The following is a 27,112-nucleotide window of genomic DNA, read 5'->3' on the forward strand; positions in this document are numbered from 1 at the left end:
TCGGCACTGGGGATACAAGAACAATAAAAAATAAAGTCCCTGACCCCAAGGAGCTCAAATTCTACACGCTCATTACTTATTTCTGTCAATAGCACTCCTATTCTTTCAGATATCCAGACCTGAAATACCAGACTTGGTATTACCTTTGACCCCTTCCTCCTGTTCCCGGTACCTTACACATCCAGCTAGCTGACAAGTCCTGTTGATGGTACACTCAAGTTTCTATGTTCCTTCCTTACCATTCCCATAGCTGCTGCCAACAGGCTTCAGTCTTGTTCCCCTCCTAATCCAACCAACACGTGGCCATATTGATCTTCCCATGCACAGAACCAATCCCCTCACTCCACTGCTTGGCACCTTGGACCTCCATGTTCTGGCTCCAGTGTACTTGGCAGCTTTCTCTCCCAATATCCCCCTCTTCCCCAGGCGATTCTTTAGACAAGTGGTGTCAAACTCAAACAGAAAGGGAAGGCCACTTAGATAAGTATCCCTGCAGGTAGTATATTGACTTGGAAAACCACATATTCACATTATCTATGTTCTATTGTATTTTTATTTTGTTAAACATTTGCCGATGACACTTTGGCAAGCTCGCGGCCTCTGCTCCAGACAACTAGACTCTCCCAACTCCCTCAACATATCTCCCATCTTCCTCCCAAGTTCTACCCCTGCTGCTGAAATCCTACCGGTCCTTCAAGTCCCTGCTTGGATGTCTCTTTCTCCTGGTTCCCAGATCATAGGCTCATGCATTTAGAGCTAGATGAGCCCTTAGAGGTCATTGAGTCCAGCCCTCTCATGTTATAGAAAACTGAGGCACAGAGAGGTGAAGTGATTTTCCCCAGGATCCCAAGGCAGTGTCTGAATCAGGATTTGAACCCAGGTCTTCCGAACTCTGTGTCCAGTGCCCTATCCACTACACCGTGCTGCCTCTCAGAAGTGTTGCCTTCCTCCTCAGAATGCTCATGACGCTTGGTTTCTACCTCTCTTGTATACTTAAAATCTACTTTATGTTATTGCTGTTGATAAATGTCACCTATATATGAGCCTATGGCTCACAGATGGAGAACTGGAACCTTAGAGGTCATCAAATCCAACCCCCTCGTTTTACAGAGGGAGAAACTGAGGCTGAGAGGGGTGAAATGAACTGCCCAAGGTCACAAGGCAATAAATGGCAGATTTGAATCCACGTCCTCTGACTCTACCTCTCATACCCTTTCCACTGTACTATCATGATCATGCTTGCATGATCCCTAATTACACTAGAAACTTTTAAGGGAACTTGCCTTCATTTACCTTTGTCTTCCTTAGTTCCTAGCTTTGTACATAATTAGTACTTAATAAGCCTTACCTGAATGAAACAGAATAAGTAGTTACTGCATTTTTAGCAATGATCAGCCGGTGAGGCAGAGTTGATTTAATTCTTGCCTTTATGCTCTTAAACAGGGAGTTTTCTGGACCGTAGTCTCCTTCACTAAAACAAAGCCAGCCAGCCAGGCCTAACCAGTCGGTCAACACACACTTGGGAAGTGTCAGACACTTAGCACACTGGGGTACACAGACAGGCAAAGGCAAGGTCTCCACCCTCCAGGGGCCTCCAGGAAGGGCTTTGGTTATGGCATAATTGGAATGGCATCAGGCTACCTTAGTTTAGTTGTAAACAGTTGCACCAAGCCTCTCAGCAGACAGGTGGCAGGCTACAAGCACACAGTGTGGCACATAACTAGTTTACTCATCCAACATGGACCTTCACCAGAACAGATTTCTTTTCCCTTCTCTACTTCAAATAGGTAGAAAGGGTAAAGAGTCAGCAGTTGATTGTTGAAACTTCCCCATAGGTCTATATGACTGGGAATCAGGAAGGTTGGTTCTCAGTCTGGTACCACCACTAGTGATAGGATAGGTTGGGATTCCAAGTAGTTGCTTGTGATCTTAAGTATCGATGACAGTTGGACAGCAGACATTTTTTTAAAAAAAGGATTTCTATTAGAAATAAAACTTTTTAAAAACAATTGTACAAAACAATGAGAAAAAAGAAAACGGAAATGCTAGCAGATTTTCTGGAAGGGTAGCTAGAGCTGACTGCTACTATCTATTGGCTCAGTTTCCTCATCTGTAAAACGAGACAGAGAAAGAAAATGGCAAACCTCTCTAGTATCTTTGCCGAGAAAACCCCAAATGGGGTAATGAGAAGTCGGACATGACTGAAACAACTCAACAACAAAATCTACTGGTTCACTCTCATTTGTTGCCATTGCTATTAGGGCAACTCAATTGAAAAATGAAGCGCTTGGCTTAGCTTGAGGTAACTCTGGGCCAAATGTCATCGTACAACCCTCCTGAACAATCTAGGCAGTTCTGGGGCCCTTCCTGGGGCTCCTGGGAACCAGGGCTTCTCAGTCTTGATATGTGATTTTGGCATGATGAGGTTATACAAACATGGCCCAAATTACTGACATCCCATCTGGGCTGTTAGATGACATTTACATAATTCATTCTTCAGAATTTTGGTTCAGCCCTGATGCTCGCTTTTTTCTGGGGTGGGGGGGAGGGAAGGCAGAGAGAAGGGAAAAATAGGGAATGATGGTTCCACTGCATTTTCCCCCCCTTCCAGAATGATAATGTACTAGAAGGGAGGCAGGCTGTTTTATGAGAATTTTTCAATTTCTTTGTGCATCAGTCAAAACCCTCAAAACCCTCCCTCGGTTTCTTATCATCCAATTTATCTTTGCTTCTCTTTGGGTTCTCGTAGCCTTTGGCTCCTAAATCTCAGGCTTGGTATATGCTCATCGCATGCTGTAAGCCTCTTAATACAGCTGATTGCAAGTAATCTCAAGAGGCAGCACAGGCTGAAAATAGAAATAGGTCTGAGAATGATTTATATCAATTCCTAAACAACAGTTCTACAGCTCATGTTATCAAGCACATTCTCGAATCGGAAATCACCTTCGTGGAATGGAGGACAACCATGGTTTGTCACCGTATGCCTCTGGACGCCACTGGTCCAAGGCAGAATGTTAGGCCAGATGGATCAGAGCTGAGCAGAAAAGCCCTTTCTTACACAATCTATAATGGAAAAGCAGCGGTGTATGGGCAACCAGTTCCCAGCATTCAAGATGGGCTTTTCAGTGGGCATTATACTCATTTTAGAATTCTCTAGTACATCATCTACATTTATTCCCAACTATTTATAACCAGAGTAATGCAACTGGAAGCCAATCTGATCACGTGGCCAGATGGCAGGAAAGGCCTGGATTTTGAGCTTTCTGTTCTCACTTCACTTGATTTGGGGTTGGTTTCCTTTTAAATTGATTTTACATACTATATGCCCATTAACTAAAAAATGGCTGAACAAACTACGGTATATAGATTGAACGGAACATTGTTATATAATAAGACATGGTGAGTCTAAGGAATTCAGGAAAATCCAGGAAGACTCGTCTGGACTGCAGTGAGCACATAGAGGGTGACAAAGACCAGGACCACAGTAATGTAAACAAAGGGAACCCTAAAAGGAAGGGAACTTCTTTTTACCTTTAATGTAATGTAATGTCTAACGACTGATCTTCGTGTCAGAGAATCGAAAATGAAACCTGCCTCTTTCCACGTCAGGAGAGAGGCCCACCATGGGAGTCAAGTGTTGCAGACCCTCACTGACTGGTTATTTTTGCTGACCAGACTTTGTTAACAAGGTTTCCAGTTCAATGTTAGTCAAGGGGGTGGGAAAAAGCACCATATCTGCAAATGACTGACGTACAAACAAAAGGCATCACAAATACCTCAAAACCACTTTTTAATTGACTTTCATAAGACCTGAGAGCTTTATGACAGAACAGGCAAGTGCCATCTGTTTCTATGATGCTGATGACACATACTGCAATCACCACCAAACATTGAATCTTTGCTTTAGCTCTGAGCAACATACAAGAATCCATCTGCTATTGACATAAAAATGCATCATGCCTTTCTGGACATCTTCTTGCTCCAACCAACCAATTACCTGCAGCTCAATTAATTTATTATTTCCTCTTATTAGATACAAAGTGGCACATTGTCAACATTCTCAGTTTTCAAAAAGACACATCCTTGTTATTTTGGCTAGACACAAAGTGAACACAAAAAGCCGGTTTTGGAAAACCATACAGCTGATAATTGACCATCAAGAAGAGTAAAAGACACAATGCACAATGCCTTGCATACAGTAGCACTTAATAAATGTTTGTTCAATTAATCACTGACATACAAAAGACACAGCTGGGGAACATAGCTCAGGGACAACAGAAGAAGCCATAGTCTAACAACTTGTCCCATAGCTTGCAATTGAAGCAAAAGCAACAACTAACTTCCCCAGCAAAAAGGACCTAACACAATCTTGATTTGGGGCACACTCAAGTCCTGGGGAAAATTTATTTTTAATTCACATAAAATATACAAACTAAACACACACACACACATTTCCCCCCCCCCCCCCCTCCCCCCCCCCCCCCCCCCCCCCCAACCCAAAACCCGACAATGAGGATAAGTAGATTTTACTCCCGGTGGAGGCGTCAGATATATTCTGCCCACCATTTATTTCAGGTCATTCAAGTGTTGGGATACAGAAACTTTTGATCCTGGATCCTTCTCCATATTATGAAATTAGGCATGTAGGATTTCTCTCGAGCATTCTGTAAACCTACAATAACAAGTTGGGGAGAATCCATTAGTGAGGAAAAGGCCCTGGGACCACACCAGATCACAAGGAGCTCAGTCTGCTGCCTCCCTGCCAATTTCCAACTGATATTTGCAAGGATGGAGGCATACTCTCACAAATAAGTATAATAACAGAGGAAAGTCCTCCAGAAGCTTATGGGAGGTAGCTCCAGGCCAATTCATCTGAAGCACTGAATACAGGACCCACCTGCTGAGGCCCCCAACCAGTTTTTTTCCTGTGGTTTTTCAGTTACAAAGAGAGTTGTGATTGTTTCCCCCAGTAAGTATCTAATCTAACTATAGTAGAAGCTACCTAATAACTTAAATCTTGAAAGAAAGATCTGCCTGTGTCAGAAAATGCAGGCCCACCCAATCTTTGGAATCCTGAGCTAGGTCCAGGCCATTCCTCAGAGCAACCTTTCATCGAAGGCCAGCTTGTAAGGCTCTTCTCCCACTCCCGGGCCCAAACCAGACTTAGTAGTATCCATTTCCTGGGGCAGGAAAACAGTGTAAACACATCTGTGGCCTATGATGAACTAAGATTTAGATCAAATATTGACTGCAATGCTTCGAAGGGTGGCCAGAGGCCTGAAAACTTTTTGGAAGAAGTCTGCTAAAGTCCATGCTCACATGGTGCCTCCCAGAGGTATCCAAACCCAGTCTCCAAAGATCCCCATATGCTTGCACATAGGGTTATGGCTGTTGAGGTGGAAAGAAATTCAGAGGTTCAATTCCCTCATGTTACAGATGAGGTAAATGGAGGCCAAAGTGAAGTGACTTGCCCAAGGTCACTTATTACAAAGGAAATAGTAAGTGGTAAAGGCAGATCTTCTGATTCCAGAGCCAGAGCCATTTTTCTACAGTGCCTTGCTACGTAAGTGGCCAGAATCTGGAGCAGCAGTTGAACCCATGTAGGATTTTAAATGTGCGCCGTAGCCCCTGTAGTAGGGAGGAAGAGGGGCCGCAGGTCAGAAGCAACCACAGCAGCTGCCTCTTCACTTTTCCCAGTGATTGTGATGGCTCACAATTGGCTGGGTCAAAGTTTGGCAGCAGACACTGCCTTTGGTCACAGATTCCCTCTGTGCAAAACCCTGCCCCACACACGCCGGCCGCTGCTACCAAGCAAGGCCCTGAAGGGAATGATGTTACAAAAACCAGGAGGTGCTGAAGGAATCCTCCTCCCCAAACCTCCATCCACCATCTTTCTTCACACTGTAGACATGCTGTCTCTGGCAAAAGGATAAAGTGGAGGAGAGGAAATCTCCAAGATTTCCTTAGGGAACAACAATTCAAATCTCCTAAGTTCGTAGTTTGTGCCTTTACCGATGGAGCGAAAAAAGCCAGGTTTTTGTTGTTTTTAAAGCTAAGGTGTTACTAGAATGGACACAGCAAAAGAAAACGGGAGGTCACCTAGCAATGGCAGCTGCTGGGAGGGGTGGACTGCTCTGAAGTCACATTTTAGTGAAAAGCAGAAATTTGAAATTTGGGGCATTTTGATAAGATGTTTGCATGTTAATAAAACAATAACTAATGTCCAGGGGTAGAGTGCTGTATAGTAGGAATTTAGGAGCAGGTCCAACTGTTGCCTAGCACATGACACCCAGAAGTTTTGGCATCGTTTTGGGCACATTTCCTTACTTATAAAACTAGAATTAGACTGCCCCATCCCAGCTCTGAAATTCTGTAATTCTAGATCTGATTTTCCTAAAGCACAGGGCCAACCATGTTGTCAACTGACTAAACTCCAGTGGCCCCGTGACCTCCAACATCAAATACACAATCAAAGTCCCTCATAACCTGATCCCTCCCCCACCCGGCCACACTGACCTCCTGGCTTTTCCGTGAACTAGACACTCCTGTCTTGGCCATCCCCTGAGCCTGAAATGCTCCCCCTCTTCAGCTCCACCTGCTGCCCTCCCTGACTTCCCTTAAGTCTCAACCAAAATCTCACCTTCTCTAGAAAGCCTTCCCCAAGCCCTCTTAATTCGAGTTCCTTCCCTCTCTCAATTATTGCCCATTTATACAACTTGTTTGTACGCAGCTGTTTGCTTGTTGTGTCCCCCATTGGCTTGTGGGCTACTCGATGGGTGGGACCTGTCTCTTTGCCTTTCTTTGTATTCCCAGCACTCAGCACAGTTCCTGGCACATAGCAGACGCTTAGTAGATGTCTGCAGACTGACTGCTGTGGGGATCTAGCCCACCGTGCAATAAGATCACCAGCTGATACCAGGAATGTTATCACCAGGATGTACCAACTGGGAGATGGGACCCAAAGAAGTTCTAAATGGTAGTACAACTCTGTGGAGGTGACCAGGCCCGTGCTTGTGATCTAGGCTGTTCTGGCTTGGGGGGGACCCATCCCCCACCTCTGAGAGCCCAAGGTCACCTTCACAGTGAAGGAAAGAGGCAAGAGAGCAGAGAAACTTGGCAGGGTAGAGTAAACCCACTAAGTTACTCAACCTCAAAGATGTTGGAGAGATCAGAATTTAAAATGGAGCCGACAACACCCAGGACACTTTCAAGGTGTGCCATGATGACTTTATTTGGAAGATGAGTATGACAAGGAGGAAGGGTGATGATGAGTGTGGGGAGCTATGTGTCAGCCTGGAAGAACTCATGCTAAAACCTGTCAGAGTTTATGGTGGATTTTGTTGACCACTTGCTTCCTTGGCTACATGCTCTATTCTCCTTACAACAGAATTTGCTTCAGAAGTAAATATAGTGGTTACTAAGATACATAGACATTTACCGAAATGCTCCACGTATCAGCACATGTGAGGTGATTAACTACGCAGAAGCAAGAATTCTCAACAATGGACCAATGCCCTACAGTCCCCGTCCCGTCCCGCGTCGTCCATCTCCCCCCCCCCCCGCCAGGGGCTGGATTGGCCCTGCAGAAGCAGAGTAGAGATCAGGAGAAACAAGCAAAGGTCCTCATGCCGAGCATTCTGGGTGAGGAGGAAAGCAACCCAAGCAGAGTACTCCAGCCCTCTGCCCTCCCCAGCTGGGCATCTGTTTGCTCACCATTTAAGGGGCGCCAGTAGATTTTTGGATCTGTTCCTTTAAAATCAGGATACTCTGCCGTTGCTCAGGAGGCAGCATAGCAATTTGGTCTGCGGTCAGTTGGAGCACTTGCATGATCAAAGCAGCCTTTGGAAAGAAAGGAAGACAATTAGGGAACTGTAATAATGGCAGCTATGCAAATCCCCATCGCCATCATCTGCCTACGAAGTCCACCGAATTGTGTGTGGGGGGAAGAGGATGTCAAATGGGAAAAGAAAGTCCATTTTGTACAAAGGAAACAGGCAACAAGGAGGTGGTGGGGCAAAGGTAAACAGAGAAGCCTGCATGCAAATAAAACCATGCCCAGACCAAGGCCTAGAGGAGCCCAAAGGCCCCTCAGGTAAATGAGGAGCCTAGAGGCAGGAGCATTCCCTTGGTTGCCAAGATCCAGCATGCCTTTCTCCAAATCCCTCTCTCTTCTTTCCCCAAAGCAGCCCAGTGTGGTGGACAGCCCACTGGACTGGGTCAGGAAGACTCAGAGCCCACCTCAGTCACTTCCCCTCCCTTATCTGTAAAAGGAGGATAATAATAAGCAGGGCAAGCAGGTATCAAAAGAAAGATTACATGTCAACCCCCAGGCTATAGAAATGTTCACTATTTTTCCTGTCATGCATGAGTTTCCCACAAAGATCTAATAATAATAGCTAGCATTTATATGGTGCTTTGTGGTTTGTCAACGACTTTACAAACAAGACTTCATCTGGTCCTTACAACAACCCTGGGAGACAGGTGCTATGATGATCCTCATTTCACAGTTGAGGAAACTAAGGCAATTAAGTCACTTGCCCAGAGAGGTCTGAGAAGAGAATCAAGTCTCCCCAATCCAAGGCCAACACTTGATCCATAGTACCACCAAGCTGCCTCAACAGCAGGAACTCAGCTACTATTTTGATGGGGTGAAGGATGGAAGAGTACAAGGTAGGCTAAGGTCTTTTCAGCTTATTTCCACCTTACACAGATCAGCCTAAGAGCCTACCATATAAATCTTATTTAGTCTCTAGGGCCAGGCCCATGGGCCGGCCCCTGAGTCAAAAACACCACACCACTATTGAATAGACACAGAAAATCCTGCATGCAAGGGCCCTGTTACCTAGCGGCCTCGTTCTGCGCACATGCAGATAGACAGGAAGCCTCTGGATCAATGGAGAGAGTTAAAACTTACCTTTTCATGATCCTGTGGAGTAACTTGGTTCTGTCCAGGACTGAATCCCCCAGGCTGACCTCCACCTTGCAGACCAGATCCCTGCATGCCTGGGACCTGTGTGTCCAAAGAGAGGAGAGAAGGACCCGATGAGTTTCTGAGACACAAATTACAGACAACCAAAATCAGCAGTGTCAAGAAGGAAGTGTGGCATCCATTAATGTGTACACAGTAACAGCCACGTTGTGCGATGACTAACATTGATAGACTTAACCCTTCCCGGCAATATAAGGATCTAAGACATCTTCAAAGGCCTCGTGTTGGAAAATGCTATCCACATCCCAAGAAAGAACTATGGAGTTTGAATGCAGATTGAAGCATACTATTTGCTATTTTTTTTTTCTTCTGTTGAGTTTTGTTTCCTCTTTCTGGTGGTTCCTCCTATTGGTTCTAATTCTTACTTACAACATCACTAATGTGAAAATATGTTTAATAGGAAGGTATATGTACAGCCTGTATCAGATTGTGTGCTGTCTTGGGAAGGGTAGTGGGGAGGAAGGGGGAGAAAAATTTTAAACTCAAAAGCATATGGAAGTGATTGTTGATAAATCTACATAATAAAAAAAAAAAAAGAAAAAGAACCCCAGACCCAGATGAATTTACAAAAGAATCTTATCAAACATTTAAACAACAATTAATTCCAACATTATAGAAGCCGAAAAAACAGATAAAGGAGTTCCACCAAATTCCTTCTGTGACACAAATATGGTTTTGATACTAAAACCAGGGAAATAAACCTCTAGACCAATTTCCCTAATGAATATTGATGCAAAAATTTTAAATGAAATACTAGCAAAAAGATTACAACAATATATCACAAAGATCATAGGCGATGATCAGGTTCAATTTATACCAGAAATGTGGGGCTGGTTCACTGTTAGGAAACTTATCAGCGTAACTGACCATCTCAATAACAAAAACAACAAAAAGCATACGACTATCTCACTAGATTCAGAAAAAGATTTTGACAAAGTACCATACCCACTCCTAGTGAAAGCACTAGAAAGCATAATAAATGGAGCTTTTCTTAAAATAGAAATTGGTATGTATCTAAAACCAAGAAGGAGCATTGTCTGTAATGGGGATGAACTACAACACTTTTGAATAAGATGGGAGGCATGGGGGGAGGGAAGCAAGGATGTCTGCAGTCACCATTACTATTCAATATTGTACTGGAACTGCTAGCTACAGCTGTAAGACCAGAAAAAAGAATTGAAGGAATAAGCATGGGCAAGGAACGAAGAAACAAAATGTGCCTTCCGATGGTAGACCCAGGGTGTGTTCTGTAGGAAAGCAGTAACACCTAGCATGGAAGCAGGAACTCCTGATTGCCATATACACACATAGACACACAGACAGGAAAAACAGTAACATCAGTCATGGAAATCAGAACTGATGACAGACAGAGAAAACTGTGTGTGTTCTGTAGGATAGTAACACCTTCTATGGGAGCTAAAAAATCCCCCAGATTAACAGAGGAGGAAACAGAATCCTTAAATAACCCTATTTTGACAAAAAGAAATTGACCAACCCACAAACGAGCTCCCTAGGGAAAAGAAACTTAGGACCAAACATTTAAAGAACAACTAATTTCAATATTATAGAAACGGCTTGGAAAAATAGATAAAAGGAGTCCCACCAAATTCTATGACACAAATATCGTTTCGATACCTAAACCAGGCAGAACAAAACCAGTGAAAGAAAACTCTAGACCAATTTCCCTAATGAATATTGAAGCAAAAATGCTAACTAAATATGAGCAAAGACATTACAGCAATATATCACAAAGATCATATATACTATGACTAGGTTCAATTTATTACCAGGAATGCAGGGCTGGCTCAATATTAGGAAAACCATAAGCACAGCTGGCCACGTCAAGAACAGAAACAACACAAAGGCTTTTGAAAAATACAACATCCATTCCAATTAAAACCATTAGAAAGCACAGGAAATCAACAGCGGCTTTCCTTAAGCAGCATGTATCTAAAAGTCCAAGAGCAAGCATTCTCTGTAATGGGCATGAACACTTTTGAATAAGATCTAGGGGTGAAGCAAGGATGTCTGTGATGACCATTACTCTCCAATATGGTACCAGAAATGCTAGCTATTGTAATGAAACCAGAAAAAGCAACGGAAGGACTGAGCATAGGCGACAAGGAAGCAAAAGTCACCCCTTCTGCAGAGGATGGCATATGTACTCAGGGTGTGTTCTGAAGGAAAAGTAGTAACACGTGCCATTGAAGGTAAGCACAGATGCCAGACAGAAAGACAGACAGTGCCTACTCTTTAGGAAATGTAGCAATACCTGTGATGGAAGCTAGAACTGATAGCAGACAGATAGTGTGTGTTCTGGAGGCTAAGTTGTAATACCTGCCAAGGAAACTTTAAATAAAGAGAAAAAAACCTCCAGGGCTCTGGCTCCCCCTAGGGCTGGGATTCCTGCCGAGTCAGAAATAGGCAGCTTTTTACCAAAGGCCCTATACACCCCCCTTTCCCCACCCTTCCTAGAAATGACAGCCTCATATGCATTTTCGTTGGCAAAGCCAAACAGTACCAGTCCCCTGTAAAAAGACCAGAACGAAGTCCAATAACAACCCATTGTTCTGAAGGTCAAAGTTCTGGTCACCTCTACCTTCAGGAACCCCAGGAACCTGAAGTAAGCCACTGCTTTTAAGCTCCTGCTCCTGGCTCCCTAGGGAGAGGAGGGCTGTGAAAGGGAGCTCCCACGCAGGGCAGCCTGTTCGGATGGACAGTCATCATTGCTTGCTGCTAGACAACAGATGACTACTACTGGGTCACTCCTTTGCATTGAGCCCCCCAACCCAAGGTGGAATCCCACCGGGCACTTACCCCAACCTCGCCTTGCCAGGGTGTCTTAGATGAGCACAGAGAGCTCCTCTTTGCAGCTGACGCACCATGGGCACTTTAGGGAGGCCCAAGAGTTTGCCGGCAGAGGTCAGTCTTCATTTGACCAGCCCTTCGTCTAGACTTGGGCTCTCTAGTCAAAGTGGATTTCACTGAGCCCCTCCCAAATTTAAATTCTGATCTAAGCTTTTGTTAATTTGATGATTTAAACTTCTGCTAATTTTAAATTTTATTTTCATCTACTTTTATGATTATTAACTTTAGCTCATTCATTGGTGAAGAGAAACCAAGAAATCACTTTTAATTATCCACAGCATAAAAGCAAAAGAAGGGCAGAAATAGATTTCTGAATACTGTGCTACTCTTGCTGCTAGCTTAAACTTCTTTCCTCAGGAGACTCATTAACAGAGACGCTAAAAAATCCATAGAGCTTGGGTGGAGAATTTTTTTTTCTACTGAGGGTTACTTACCCATAGTTGGGGGTGGGGGGGAAATCAAGGGCAGAGGGCTACAGAGGTTGAAGGCAAACTCTAATTTACAGGAAAAGAAATGTTCAGCTCATCTCATTATCATGCTAAAAAATAGGGACTCCCAAACCGAACACAATATATCATAAAAGCATTAATTCTGCTGCAGGTTCTGGCCCATCGACAGAGGGGAAAGGAAAGGGCAGAAGCAGGCAACGATGAGGAGAGGGGATGGAACTGGGAGGGAGGGAAGAAAAGACAGCTCTCCCCACCCCCAAGGGAGAGAAAGGCAGATACCTTCCTCAGAAAGGGAGAAAGAGGGAGAGGAGAGAGCAGAAGGGGAAAGGCAGAATAAACAAAGATGAGGGGAAAGTGGGCAGGCTGTCACCTTCCCTGTAAGAGTCTTCTTTTCTTTTTTTTTCTTTATTGGTGAGACAATCTAGGTTAAGTGACCTGCCCAGGATCCCACAGCTAGTTTCAAGTGGCTGAGGCCAGATTTGAACTGAGGTCCTCCTGATTTGAAGTCTGGAGCTTTATCCATTGTGCCAACTAGCTGCCCCGCCCTATTACAGTCTTAAGAGAATTGCCTAGGGCCCAGAGAGGTTGACGGCCTTGCCTGCGGTGACAGAGTTGAGAACTCAGGTCTCTTCCTCTGTACATGAGGACAGAAACAAAGAGGGCAATTCCTGAGAAATTGGGAATAGTTAAACACTGCTTGGTAAATGTGCAATGAAACACTATAAAGTGATCAAGATGGACCAAAAAGACCTTTCTAGAATAATGCAAAGTGAAAAAAGAACCAGAAAAATGGGGTACATGCTATGATGATCAAGGGAGGCAAAGTAAAGGCGAATCAATGGCCAAGAACTCCTACTGGAGGCTTGGAGGCAGGAGCTCACTGAGTAGGAAGTAGTCCCAAGCAAGTTCAGTTTCTATTTAAGGAAGGAAGCCAAGATCAGGAGGTTCTGATATGGGTACATTAAGGAACCACTCCTGTGACCCAACGCCCTGCACATTCATTCGGGCTATGGACCGCCACAAGTTATACACAGGAACCTGTCAGCTGCTTGTTCACTGGTCACATTTCTCCCACTACCTTCCTCCTCCTCGAATCCTAAAATTCCAGTCTTGGCTCTGAATACAATAGCCAGAGTGGCCCAGCAGGAGACCCTTAGTCTCCAGGATACAGCTGTGGTGGCCAAAAAGCACCAGCGCAAAACACACCTGAATTAGAATCTCCCACACAGTGCCTCCCCTTCCTAAGAACCTGAGACAGCAACGAGTGGTCAATTAGCCCAGAATTACTAGGAGAGGAAGAGGGGATACGCATACCTGCCTGGGACCCTGCGGGCCCCCTGATCCCATGTTGATTGGCCCAGGTCCCTGGAGGCCCCCAGGCATTGGACCTCTGGGGCCAGGACCTCGTGCTTCCATTCCTCTTGCATCCATGCCCCTAGCCTCCATGGCCCTTGATTCTAAGCTTCGGGCCTCCATCCCCCTGGCCTCCATGGCTCTGGCCTCCATGGCTCTGGCATCCATCCCTCGGGGATCTCTTCCACCTGTGGGAAGAGTTAAGCAGAGCCACAGCCAGCAATTCGAAGACAGACAGCTGCTTGAGACTTACTGCTTGGACAAATGAACATCCAGGGAATGAATGAAATCCCAAAATAACTCAGCTTCAAGATGTCCCATCTGTTGTATATGTCACACACTCCTAGCCGATTAGTCTCTATTCTTCCGGCTTCATTTCTTTTTAATAATTGTCTGATTGTTGCCTCCCCCCGCCTGCCCCAAACATCATTGTCACTTACCAATACCCCTTTCCTGACACAATGGCCGTGCCCGACGACCAATGCTTGCCCGGTTACATTCTTTGCTAAGCATCTATCTCTCCTCTGAGAGGAGGAAGGTGTTTTACTGAAAGTCAAGATGGCTGCATACTCTTTTCTTTCCTACCATGTGAGGCTTTCTTCCCCCTTCTCTATTTTCTTTTAAAAACAAAACCCCTGACCCCTGGCTCACAAGTGACAAAAATTACCATGGCCAACTCCATGTAATGATCTCCCCTTACCTCTGCCATCCATGGGTGGACCCCTCTGATCCAGCATGGATCCTCTGGGCTCTCCCATTAATGGTCGAGGCTCTCCCAATGGCCCTCCCCTCATTTCGTGGGGAGGGCCACGACTGTCATGGCCAGGGACATGATGCATGGGAGGACCCTGATGGGGTGGCCCCAGGTAACCTCTGCAGATGGAAAGAGGGAAGAGCGGAAAAAAAGGAGTCAGCCAGGAAAGAGTCAAGAGGCAAAGATTAGACACAAACCTGACACCAAAGCTTAACTCTATATGCTGGCAGGAGAAAGATCATTGTTATTGGACAACTAAATTACCCCTCAGCAGCTCTACACAGCCAACTTGTGCACTGCCAGAATTATGGCAGGAAACCAGCCACATACGGCCATCCGAGTAATGTTGTCCTCCTCGGCAGACACGGTACGAGAGGAGGCATGTTCTTCAAACGGCAGCACATTTCTCTGATGGGCAGCTGCATCATACCATAACATACTGTGGCTTTGTGTTACATATATACACGTATACGTTGTAGATACTGCGTATCTCTCCGTCGAGATGCTTGACTTTCCAATGTTGGGCGTTAATGTAAGATTGCTGAGGAAACAATAGCCACAGTCAGGCTAGGCTGATGTACCACCTGCAATCTGCAGTTCTGTTCCATGGTGCACTCAGTCCTAGACAGCACCCAAGAATAGTTCACTTTTTTTTTGGCAGGGAGCACGACTGACACGGAAAGTCTTTGACCCCAATAGGGGGGGCGTGAATTAGTTATAGCTCATCCTTCTTGGTTTGTGCTTGCTTACCTGGGTTCTACTTCTCCAGTGACTGAGAGCAAGGTCCCTCCACGTGGGTCATTTGGAGCATCCCCTAAAAGACCTCGGGGAGGTGGGCCACCAGCAGGCATAGGTCCACGTTGCATAGGGGCTCTGGGGTCTGGCATTGGCACTGCCAGGGAAACAAATGGGGAATTAGCGAAGTGAAAAACCAAGGAAGGACCCTCAGAGTAATAACTCTATGCACCACAGTCAACATAACTCTGACACCCTAGAGGTCTGGAAAACTCCTCATCCCAAAAGAACACTCCTGAAATTCAAGAACAGAAAGCAGGGAGTGAGCAGGGTCTGTGCCGCAGCAACAGTGTACAGGGAATTGCCAACTAGGCCCTCTGCCCTTGTTTGTAGAAAGGGATCCTTCTTTGTTTTGCTTAGAATTCCTATCTTAGCCCAATAACCAGTCACAAAAGGCAGCTCCTGCCTTGGCACACATGAACACTGCTGTGCCTACAAGGACCTCTTAGCTAGGGAAAGACTGCTTGCCATCCTATAGACTGCTGTTATTCCATCCAAGCCTCCTGAACACCAAGCCTCCAATAAAGGGCAATCTCAGGCTTGTGCCCCCCCCCCCAAAGAAAAGCAAAGCCAAAATATCACTTTTTGGGGGTCTCAACATGAAGCTCACTGCCAGACAGCTCTCCTCCTCTCATGCCCCACCCTAAACACCACAAGCACAGGAAACCTGCAGTTACCGTGGGTACCTTGAACTCGCTCAATTGGTGCAGGCCCGGCGGGTGCCACGGGCGAGTGCTGTAGGGTCCCTGGGTGAGCAGCAAGTTAAAGAAAAGGAAAAAGAGCAGAGACGTGAATGGCTTGCACACCCCCCCCCACCCCGCACACCCGTACACACATACCCATGTCTGGAGATTTGTACACATGCTCACCAAAGCTCAAAACCATTCCTAGGTCGGTAGTTTGCCCCAAGGTTGCCAAGTCTCCTTGGCCTATGTTAGTTTCTTTGCATGTGTGCCTGAACCACAGTTTGACTTTGGGAAGGTGTATTCCCAGAAGTTGTGTGTGACCAGAATATCAAAATGAAACGAATCGAGCCTGCTGCCCAAATCTGACTAAGGAAGCAATTCTAGCCTCCTTCAATCGTTACTTCTGCTACAATCTACTTTCTTCCTAAAAACATTCCTGTGTGTTTGAGCTAGCAAACAGATAGTTGTTATCCAATAATATGGCTGCATGTTCACAAGCAAAACATGGCAGCTAGAGAAGAGCGTGTCTGGAAGGCAGGACTGATTGAGGGAAGGCCCCAAAGCACAAAGGGTAGCACAAGCAAAGCTACATCTGAAACACCAAAGAGACCGACACCAAAGCAAGTATCAGATGGAGCCACAGTGACTGAGTCTCAGAAGAAGAAAGAAGCCCTTTGGAGATGATGAGCAAAGCCCAAGGAGGAGGGGCTTCTGCATCCATGCACACAAACACCAACAGTACAACTGCAAAAGCACTGAAGGCAGGGAGATGCCAAGCTCTCAGGATGTCTCCCTGTCTCCTACCACCATTGCATGCATGGATGCACAAGCAGCAAGAATCCTAGGACAGACGACACTGGGCAAGGCAAGGGGGGAGCCTGACTCCTGCGCCCTCTATAGGCGTGTAAGAACTGCTACCAAGGAGCTCCAAGAGCATCAGGTTCAGAACCCTATTTCTCCACTCTCCCTATAGAGCAATTTTCAAACACAAAGGTGGCGTAACCAATGGGTGGAAGGCGGGAAAGAAGCCCCTCACCTTTCTCTTCTGGGGCTAGCTAGGTGGCACACCAAGTCCCTAGCCACCTACACTCAAAGCACATGGACCCTGAGGGAAAAGGCAGGACGAAGGTATAGGACGTTGTTTGATTGCTGTCAGTCATCTGTGGAGTGAATCATTGGTTCTGTCATTTCTGGAACCTTCCCCAGTGCACCAGCTCGAAATGAGAAGGAGGGTAGAGTAGTCTGCCCCAAGGCCTTGCCTTGTCTGCAGGTCTTCCTTGCTCGTCACTTTTGCTCTGCACCCTCACGGGGAGGGGCTTGGTCCCTCAGACTCAGAAAATGCTAAAGACTTCTGAGGGCTATTTGGGGGAAAATAGAGGTCGAAGCTACCGAATCATTGTTCTTCCTGGCTCTCGCTGCAAATGAACTACATTTTCTTTGCTTTTAGGATCTGGCCACGTGGAGACAGAAGGCAGAAAGTCTGGGGTTGCTGTTGCTATTGTGACCAAGAGTCCGTGCACAATGACAAGGACAACGCTGCTGCCGCTGCCCCCATCATGGTACAACAGCCCAAGACGTGTAGGCTTCACTGGCCTGTGCTCTCCCCAGAGCCCTGACCAGGCTTTTAAACCACCGTCATTTTACGCACCCTGGCTCCATACTGTGAGCCCACTCTTCCCTCTGCCCACTCAACAGCCAGCACTAGTAACACAGAGAGACGGAAAGAGTACGTGCCAGCATGACTACAAACCCATCAGAAAAAAGTGTAATACGGTGTCGCTTAGCTTCATCACTGACACTTGTGCGATTGGGCTTTACCTTACTAGATGAAGAGTCTGGAGGAAGTAAGTAACCCGTGTTAAGACAGACAATACAATCTACCTACCTTGCCCCCGGTCTAAGGATACTGGCCCACCACCTGGCATTCCAACCTTGGACTGCATTCCACCTGGAAGACAAAGGCCAAGGGAACCGTAACTTAGGACAACAAAGAAATCCACAAATCGCTTCCTCCTTCCACAGAATCATAATCCCACAAAAGGAAGTTCACAACCCCCATTCCGGCCCCCTTCCCCTCAAAAAAGCCACTGCACTTAGTCCCTGCACAAAGAATTGAGTGCCTTCTGAGACTGGAAACACCTCAACTGAGATCTGCCACCTTTTCACAGGGGGCTTCTGCCCCATGCCATGTGCCTGCTGCTCTGCGGCTAGACAAATGGAAGAAGTGGGCCTTGGGCTTTATGCATTGCTGCTGGGAAGGTGAACTGTGGCCAAGGTCTTCTCAAGTCCTGGCCATGTCACGAAAGGCAAATGACAGGGCAGTGGCCTTCACTTCTCTCTGCCTTTAACATCTCAATGCCCCACAGCACTCCATCAAACCACAGGCAAAAGAGATCAGAGACCAGGACTAAGTATGTGCTCAAGGCCTCGCTCCTTTCCCTACTACGTTCAAAGCATTCACTTGGACTATTTCACCCCATCTTTTTCAGAAAGAGAATCAAGCAATGTCTATTGTATCTAGTTATCCCAAACGGGGCCGCGGAGAGTTGGACGTGACCAAAAGTAACTAAACAACAACATTCGCAACAGGTCACATCTCCATAGCACCCTCAGACGTGCCAAGCACTTTTCACGGATGATCTCATTGAGCCTTAGCTCTCCTATGCAATGAATAAATTGCCACAGGACTGCGTTTAAAGATCTTGCAAGTGTGAGAATGTGAAGCATAGCTCACCTCCAGGAGCCAACGGGCCAGGGCCAGGTCCTGCAGTGGACATTGCCCCTTGTGCGGGAACGCCACCTGGCAGAGGTGGCTGCATCAGAGGAGGGGCTCCATTCACATGCATCCCACCCTGAACAAGAGAAGAAATCAGAGCCTGTCCCATGTCCCTGTGGGGATTTAATAGATACACTAGTTGATGACGGCCACCCTAAATTCCCTTCAAACTACTCACTCTAATCATCCCCCCACCCCATCCCCGTCCAGATGGTATGCCTTCCCACAGGGCACAGAAACAGAAAAGCCATGGCTACAGCCCTCTGGGCTTCTCAGGGAAAGGGGGGGGGGGGTGTAGGGGCTCTGTACAATAGAATAGGATGTCCCAAACTCAGTAGGGCTGGGATTGGACACCTCCTCCTGATCAATCACAGGGCGCTGTGGTATCCTCACATTGTTCTACTTGATACCCATCAGAGAGCTAGGCAACCAACGGGAAATAAAAGGCAGGGCTCCTGGGGCTCTCTATTCAGAGAAGCCCCAAAGCAGTGACGCCTTTACGAAGGCAAAGCTTCTCACTCCTGTCTACTGAGAGAATTTGAGGTGGATGTGGTGTAGTTCAGGTTTGAAAGACCACTTCTCATTGGTCTGTTTTTTTTTTTTTTTTTTTGCTAGGCAACGGGGTTAAGTGACATGCCCAGGGTCACACAGCTAGTTAAGTGTTAAGTGTCTGAGGCCGGATTTGAACTCAGGTCCTCCTGACTCCACAGCTGGTACTCTATCCACTGTGCCACCTAGCTGCCCCAAAAGACCACTTCTCACGCTCTTGAGTTGCATATCCAAGTTCTTCACATAGAGGGAAAGGGAATGAGCATTTGTGAAATGCCTACTAGGTGCCAGGGACTATGCTAAGTGCTTCAAAAATCTGATCTCGGGGCAGCTAGGTGGATAGAGAACTGGTCCTGAAGTCACGAGGACCTGAGTTCAAATCCGGCCTCAGACACTTAACACTTGACACTCACTAGGTGTGTGTCCCTGGGCAAGTCACTTAACCCCAATTGCCTTAAAAAAAATATATGATCTCATTTGAAGGCCCTCACTACTGCTGTACACGAGGCCAGGGAAAATAGGTTAAGAGCAGCAAGTGAGGAGAGTGGGCCTGCCCTTTTTCAAGGCACCCAATTTCATTTCTTCTACTCAATCACCTCAAACCTGAAGGGTTCTATACTGCTCCCCTCCTGCCAAGTGTAAGGCCATCACAGAAGACGTACACACCACAACCTGAAAAGAGTTTTCACTTTTTTATTTAATTTCCTTCTCTCTTACACCCCAGCCTTCCAAATGCACCCTCAGCAAGAGGCCTCCTGACAAGTGTGAGGCCATCCCAGAAGATTGGAGCCAATCAAAAGCAGACAGAAGTGCTCATGTGTGAATCCCTACCAAGGGCTGTGGTTGAGAGGCTGAAGTATTCGGCTGGTTCATTGGCGCACTAGGCCCTTGGCCAGGCTGCGGGTTACCTTGAATCAAAGACGGGATACTTGCTTGACGATGCAAAATTTTCTACAGGAAAGAGATAAACACATGTGCTAGAACTGCCCGTGTGTGTAACAAGATCATCTGCCAAGCCCTGCCTCCCACCACAAAGAAGGCCGCCTCCATAGGCAACCAGAAGGACTTACCAGTGCAATCTCTGGATCCACGATTCTCATCACTACTTGGGCCTGTAGCAAAGCATAGGCTAGCTGGGGGTTTTGGAGCAGCATGTTCCGTGCTTCTTGGGGACTATTCTGGACACAAAGCTGGGCAAAAAGACACAGCTGATCAGGTCCCCTGGTTCCTCTGAGTGAAGTAATGCAGTAAGAGCCCTGGCCCACACATCTGAGGGGCCCATGAAACCTTGGGAAGCCTTCCACGCTGCCATCAGCAAGCACCCCACTCAACTTGGGGCCTTCAAGGGCTTGTTTCATTACCCCCCTTTCTAACAGCTGGATCAGATTTTTCTATAGGATCCCCACAGCTCAAGTACTAGTTCCTCTTGGTCACTGGTGCAAGAGAATGCCAATGATGAACACCAGTGATACTAAACCCTGAAGGAACCAAGCAAAGAGCACAGACGCTCTTGTCTGTGGCCACACGTCTACCAGGGGAAGCAGCTTCTATTAACATTTGGGATTGTGCTTTCAATGTGACAGCTTCTGTTTTAAATTCCCTACCTTCATTTGCTTCATCAGTTCAAACATTTGTTCTGGTGGCAGACTGGCAACTGCTCTGCTAATGGATTCCGGAGCATCTTCAGGGCTGACGGGGTCTCCATAGGGAGATTCAATGATGGGGGCACCGGTGCCAAGGCCTAATCAGGACGGATACAACAAAATTCAAAACAAAACCCCAAATCAAATCATTTCAAAATGCAGAGCTGCTTGTTAACATTTGCATCTTTAAATCGTTTCAGACGTAAAATTGTTTCATAAATCCTGCATAGGCCACATCTGGTCACCACGTTCAGATACCATATGAAGGCAATAGCTTTCCCAGCCTGCAGCATGTAGGGAGTATGCACTCCCTCCTCTTTATCTGATACAGTGGAAACTATGGGAAGCAAATGTTATCACCAAAGCTTCTGAATTTTGATGACAAGAGATTTTTAAAGCTGTTGAAATTCTATATTATGTTGATAGGATTCCAGCAGCAACTGCCATGGCATAACATCAATGAACACATCCATCCAACAGTGAAGCGAAATTAGCAGAAATTCCAGAAGCTTATGAACCAGAGCATTGGAAATGGTACTTCAAGTGCCCTATTTATTACCAGGTGGATCCCCCATTAGCTGTACAATGACCCTCCTGCAAAGAATTATGAAAGGAAAAGGCTGATCTGAGGAAAACGCTCCAGGAAACAGAAAGACTTAATGGAACTCACAGGGGATGGGCTCGAAACATGACCAAGAAGCCATTCAATCCACTCAGTTGGAAGTGTACTCTCTTTAGTGGGGGCTTAAATGAAGACATGCACCCTGTATTAAATGAAAAGCCATTTCCATTCCAGGTTTGTGGTTCTCAATGTAAGTAGAGAGAAAAGGTTTTGCTGTGAAGAGATGGTTTTCTTTTTTCTTAATTTTTTTTTCTTTCTTTTCCCCCCAATTGTCAAGTATTCCCCCCCCCCCCCCCCCCCCAGGAAAAAAAAAAAAAAAAAAAAAAAGAAAAGCAAAACCGCTGTAACAAATAAGCACAGTCAAGCAAAACAAATTCCCACACTGGCCGTGTCCTAGAACATGCACCCTAAGTGAGGAGGTGGGTAGCATTCTTTAGCGTTGGTCTTCTGGAACCGTGCTGTCAAACTCAAATAGCAAGGTCACATTAGGGGCTCAGAAAATCACAAATTAACATCACCTATGTTGTACTGTACTTTTATTTTGTTAAATGTCTGACAATTATATTTGAATTTAATTCCTCCCATGAGTCTGACTCCTCTGCTCTAGCAGATTCATTGGCTATTGCATTGAGCAGAGTTCTTAAGTCTTAAAAATCCTTCATTTTTTTTTTCACAATGTATAAACTGTTCTCCTGGTTCACAGAGATCTTTCTAGGTGGCTCTGAAACTTTCTTCAGACACAACAGTATTCAAATACGTTCATATACAATTTGCTTAGCTATTCCCAATTGATGAGCTCTCCCCACCCAAGCCTCCACCCCTCATTTCTAGTTGTCACCGCTATAAATGTTATAAGTTATTACAATATACTGTATTTATAATATCTGATATATTTATTTATTACAAAAATTATTAAACATAAATAAATACTATAAATAAATAAACGAATAAAGAGCGAGCTGCTATAAATATTTGTGCGAGCATGGGCCCTTTTTCTCTATGATCTCTTTGAGTCATATGCATAGTAGTGGCATCACTGGATCAAACAAATGCAGTTAAGTAACTTCTGGGCCATACTTCCAAACTGCCTTCCAGAATGGTTGGACTAGTTCACCAGTGTGTGACCAGTGTGTCAATATGACTATTTCTTGCTGTAACCCCTTTGATGTCTGTCATTTTCCCTTTTGTCAATTTTGCCAACCTGATGGAATGTAAAATGGAATTTCAGAGTTCTTTAATTTGAATTTCTCTAACTTATTAGTGACTTGGAACATCTTTTTTTTCCATATGGTTACAGATAACTTGGATTTCTTCCCTGGAGAACTGCCTGTTCACAGCTTTTGACCATTTGTCAACTGGAGAATAGCTGATTCTCATAAATCTGAGTAAGTTCCTCATATATACTGGAAGTCAAGCCTTTACCACAGAAACTTGTTGCAAACATTTTCTTGCTTGTTTCCTTTTTAATCCTGGCTACACTGGATTCGTTTTTACAAACCCTTTTTTATTTTGCATAATCAAAATTGTCTACTTTTCTCTTCTGTGACCCTTTCTATTCCTTGTTTAGTCACAAAGTCTTTCCCTATTCAGATTTGAAAGGTAATTTCTTCCTTGTTCTGCTAATGTATTTATGATGTCATCTTTGATATCTAGGTTCACATATCCATTTGTAGTTTATCTTAGTATGTGGTGTGAGGTGTTAGGCTATTTCTAATTTCTGCCAGTCAGCAGTCCAGCTTTCCTAGCAATTTTTGTCAAGTAGTGAGCCATTACTCCAGCAGCTGGGAGCTTTGGGTTTATGGAACACTAGGCTACTGTGTTCATTTTCTTCGCTATGTTGTATAGCTAACCTGTTCCACTGACCTCTCGTTATTTAAACAGTACTAACTAGTTTCGATGATTACTGCTTTGAGGTCTAGTTTGAGATCTGATACTGGTAGGCCTTCTTCTTTCCTCCTTTTATTCATTACTTTCTTTGGCCTTTTGTTCCTCCAGATAATTTTTTTCCTTTTTTCGTAGCTCTATAAAGTAATCGTTTGGCAGATTGAGTGGTATAGCACTGAGCAAGTTAATTTAAATGGTACTGTCATTTTTATCTGATTGGCTTGGCCTGCCCATGAGAAGTGACCATTTCTCCTATTGTTTATATCTTTGTCCATCATGTGCTATTTTATAGTTGGATTCATATAGTTCTTGCGTGTATTTTGATAGGGAGACTGCCAAATATTTTTATGTATTCTGAAGTTATTTTAAGTGAACTTTATCTCTTCTTGCTGGGCTTTGGTGGTAATATCCAGGAACGTTAATGACTTAGGTGGATTTGATATCCTGCAATTTTGTTCAATTCATTGTTTCAATGAATTTTTAGTCGACTCTCTAGGGTTAAGTATATCATCACATCAACTACAAAACGTCATGATTGTTTTCTTTTTGCCTATGCTTATTTCCTCAATTTATTTTTCTTATCTCATAGCCATGGTTAGTATTTCTAGTACTATAATTTTTTCCCCTTGAGATTATGTATGTAATGATTAAAAATTGGATGAGACTGAAGTTTGTGAACTCTTAAGTGACAGTAACTTTTGTCAGTGGATTCTATAATAAATAGAAGTTGCTGATGGGCAGTATAAAAACAAATACCTTTGCATTTTTCTCCCTCCCATCTGTTGATCTTAGTAAGGTTAGCTAGCCAATTTTACAAATCAATAAAAAGCTATAACCTCACATTAGAATAAATTCTAATAATGTAGCTTTCCCAGCTGTTTTTAACAGGACCGAGGTCACAGAGTTCTAGAGGATGGTCATTCCTGAGGGGACAGCATGGAAATACCACAACATTCTAAATGTCCAATTATCTCTACTGTGGGTAGTAAGCATTAATGACTCCCTTAGTTCAAGTACAAGCCTTGCCTCCCAGTAACTTGTGTATCTCAAGGCAAACTAATCTTAAAATGTAACATTTTAATCATCTCTGTTGACAAAACTAGCGTTTTATCTTGGGGAATACTGAGGAACTGAATATTTCACCATGTTCCAAAAATGGGAATCCTTTGTATCCTCAAGCCCACTGCCTCTTGATACCCACAACGTGGCTTCTGTGACTGGACTCACTCTTTAGTTCCTCCTTGTTCTTCTCACTAGCAGCGTTGTCTACTCGAAGAGCTCTCCCACTGAACTCACGGCCATTCAGGTTCCTCATAGCACTGAGGGCTGTTTCTTGGTCCTGATATTCACAGAAGCCATAACCCTTTGGTTTCCCTGTCTCTCGATCATATACCAACCTGAATGGGAGAATCGAAGAATGGAGCACAACTTTTTACATATGCAACACAGACGTCTTGTCCCCACTTCTTCATTAGGATGGAACTTTCTAATTCTAACCCCTTAAGTCTTCCCCACTAAAATGTTATCAAGGGATCTGGAAGGATTAACTTTTTGCTTAGAATCCAGTTTAGAGAATTACTAGTAAAAATCTATTTCTAGGAGGTTCCTAAGAAGAAACTTAGAGAAACATTAGGAAAGAAGGGCCTCTTACCTAAAACTGACAACTGGTCCAACTTCAGAGAAGATATCCTTTAACTGTTCTTCTGTAGCTTCATATGGAATGTTGCCCACTAAGGAGAAAAAGGTAGGAAATATGAAATTCCAGGTTTGCAGTAGACAATTTCAGGGAAAAATTAAGTGACTAGAATCTAGAGGCCTCCATATGCCATGGCATTTCTAGAAATCAGGGAGAAAACACCTGTTCCTAGGTCCATGATGTTCTACGTCTTTCTACCAATTCAGTGCAAACGATCAAATAAAGTTAGACGGTAGAGGGAGCAACTGATTTCTCGCCTGGACTACTTTTATTGCCTGGACTACTTTTATAACAAGTAGGCCTTGATTTCAAACATCAGAACCACTCGGCGGATTCCCCTCCATTTATTCCTCTTTCGAGTCGCCCCCCCCCCCCAAGAGCCTAAGCTTCACCTGATGCTCGAGAATTTTTCCCCCCTCAGGAAAATCTAAACGTGCCCATGAAAATTCAGGAACTGGATTCTCAGGCGGTCTTACAAAGCCAGAAGGGCCCTTCTCGGGGTGCCTGTATCCCCCCTCGGTCCCCACCCCACAGTCGCCCTAGCTATGAGTTTCCCAAGGAGGGGAAGAGCGATGGGTGGGGGGGGAACGACAGGGGACCCTTCCCCTTCCCCCCCACCCCCACCTTGGTGGGGATGAGGCTGGAGGCTATTATATTCAAAGGCTGCCTGGCCACCACCACAAACGGAAGAGCAAAACTCGCCGGCGCCGGCCCAGGCCCAGGCCCCGGCCCAGGCCCAGGCCCCGGCCCCAGCCCCCACCCCCAGCGCCAAGCTGTTCCTCAGGCTCAGGCTGTCCCATTCGGGGTAAGGGGCTATGGAGGCCAAGGCCAAGGCCCTGGTCCTGGTTTTGTTGCGCGCCCGGCGGGAGCGAGACGATCTTTTCCGGCGGCGCAACTTTCCGCAGGAGCTTTGTGAGGCGCCACTCGCGCCCTGTTCGGCGAGGCCGAGCCAGCGCTCCGCCGCCTGCAAGTCCGGCCCCCAGCCCGGAACTTCATTCATTCCTCCAGCGGCCGGGCTCCCACAGGAGCCGGCTCTCTTTACCGCTCCGAAGGGGACAGCCTGGGATCTGAGCCCGAAGGGCTGGGACAGGGTCGGAGGCAGCTGTGAGGAAAAGGGAGGGAAGCCCAAGAGGCGCGAGACACCCAAGCTCGAGCTCGAGGAGCCGTGGCTGCCGGTTGCCGGGAGCACGCGCACTGACTCAAACGTGCGCGGCACCACCAGCTGCCCGGCTTCCAAGCGCCCACGGCCCTCCCCCCACCCTCCTTGCCTCCCCCCAGCCGGGCCCGCAAGCTCCCAGGGTCGAGCGCACGACACCCACCCTCCCCTCTGCCACCCCTCCCCCCAACTCCCTTCCCCGTCTGCTCCCGGCGGCTCGCCGTCCTGCCCTTCCTTCCTTCCTGCCCTTCCTTCCTTCCTGCCTGCCTGCCTCCCAGCCCGGCCTAGCGCAGTTTCCCCCCTCCTGCGCAGCCCGCAGGCCAGCCCTTGCGGCGAGGGCCGCTCACCGAACACGGAGCGCAGTGATCGATCTACCGCAGGGTCCCGGACTGCCAGACCCGCCATCGTCCTCAGTGCCCGCTTCCGGTGCGAGCCCAAGTGTCTCTTGCGCCTACCCACACTTCCGCAATGCGCGTGGGGCGGCCCCCTTCATAGGGGCGGCCCCCGGTTCCTCGCGGGCGTACTGCCGTGAACAGCAGCAGTAGCAGCGGCCGCAGTAGCAGCGGCCACAGCAGCCACCAGCCCTCCCTCCTGTCCGCAGCAGCCCGGGGAGGGCGGGAGAGACCCCCACCGCGCTTGAAGCCGACCGTAGTATTCCCAGCAAAGAGGCCCTGCCGGTTTCCAGGCGCCCTACGCGCTGCGACTGGGCCCGCGCTCGCGGCCAGTACCCCAGAGCACCCCGCGTTGTCTCCCGGCCCCGCCTTCCTCCCGCCCTCCCTTCATCGAGCCTGCCCCGCTGTCTCTCCTAGTCTAGCTCCCCGGCCCCACTCTGCACCGCCCCCGGCCCGCCCCAGACCGAGGGCGGTGCCGCACTGAACATGGCGTCTGCAGC

General features: G+C 46.4%; 1 protein-coding gene across 2 annotated transcripts; it reads right to left on the minus strand.

Annotated features, from left to right (window-relative positions):
- Window positions 1–4,496: 4,496 nt before the first annotated feature.
- Window positions 4,497–26,718, minus strand: CSTF2 (cleavage stimulation factor subunit 2). 2 transcript variants are annotated; one of them, XM_027838147.1, is made up of 15 exons: window positions 26,568–26,718; window positions 25,020–25,098; window positions 24,596–24,765; window positions 20,824–20,960; window positions 20,290–20,409; window positions 20,051–20,170; window positions 18,629–18,746; window positions 17,780–17,842; window positions 15,895–15,954; window positions 15,164–15,305; window positions 14,360–14,532; window positions 13,621–13,847; window positions 8,915–9,010; window positions 7,714–7,839; window positions 4,497–4,672 (listed from the first exon to the last, which is right to left on the minus strand). In XM_027838147.1, exons 1-14 carry the CDS (start codon window positions 26,623–26,625, stop codon window positions 7,717–7,719), a joined length of 1,686 nt encoding a protein of 561 aa, XP_027693948.1. In that variant the 5' UTR covers window positions 26,626–26,718; the 3' UTR covers window positions 4,497–4,672; window positions 7,714–7,716. The 2 variants fall into 2 exon arrangements, with proteins under 2 accessions (XP_027693948.1, XP_027693940.1); XM_027838139.1 differs by having other exon boundaries at window positions 15,886–15,954.
- Between the last annotated feature and the right edge of the window lie 394 nt (window positions 26,719–27,112).

Source organism: Vombatus ursinus, unplaced genomic scaffold (genome assembly GCF_900497805.2).
Source record: "Vombatus ursinus unplaced genomic scaffold, bare-nosed wombat genome assembly UNPS02004577.1, whole genome shotgun sequence".
NCBI classification, from domain to species: Eukaryota; Metazoa; Chordata; class Mammalia; order Diprotodontia; family Vombatidae; genus Vombatus; species Vombatus ursinus.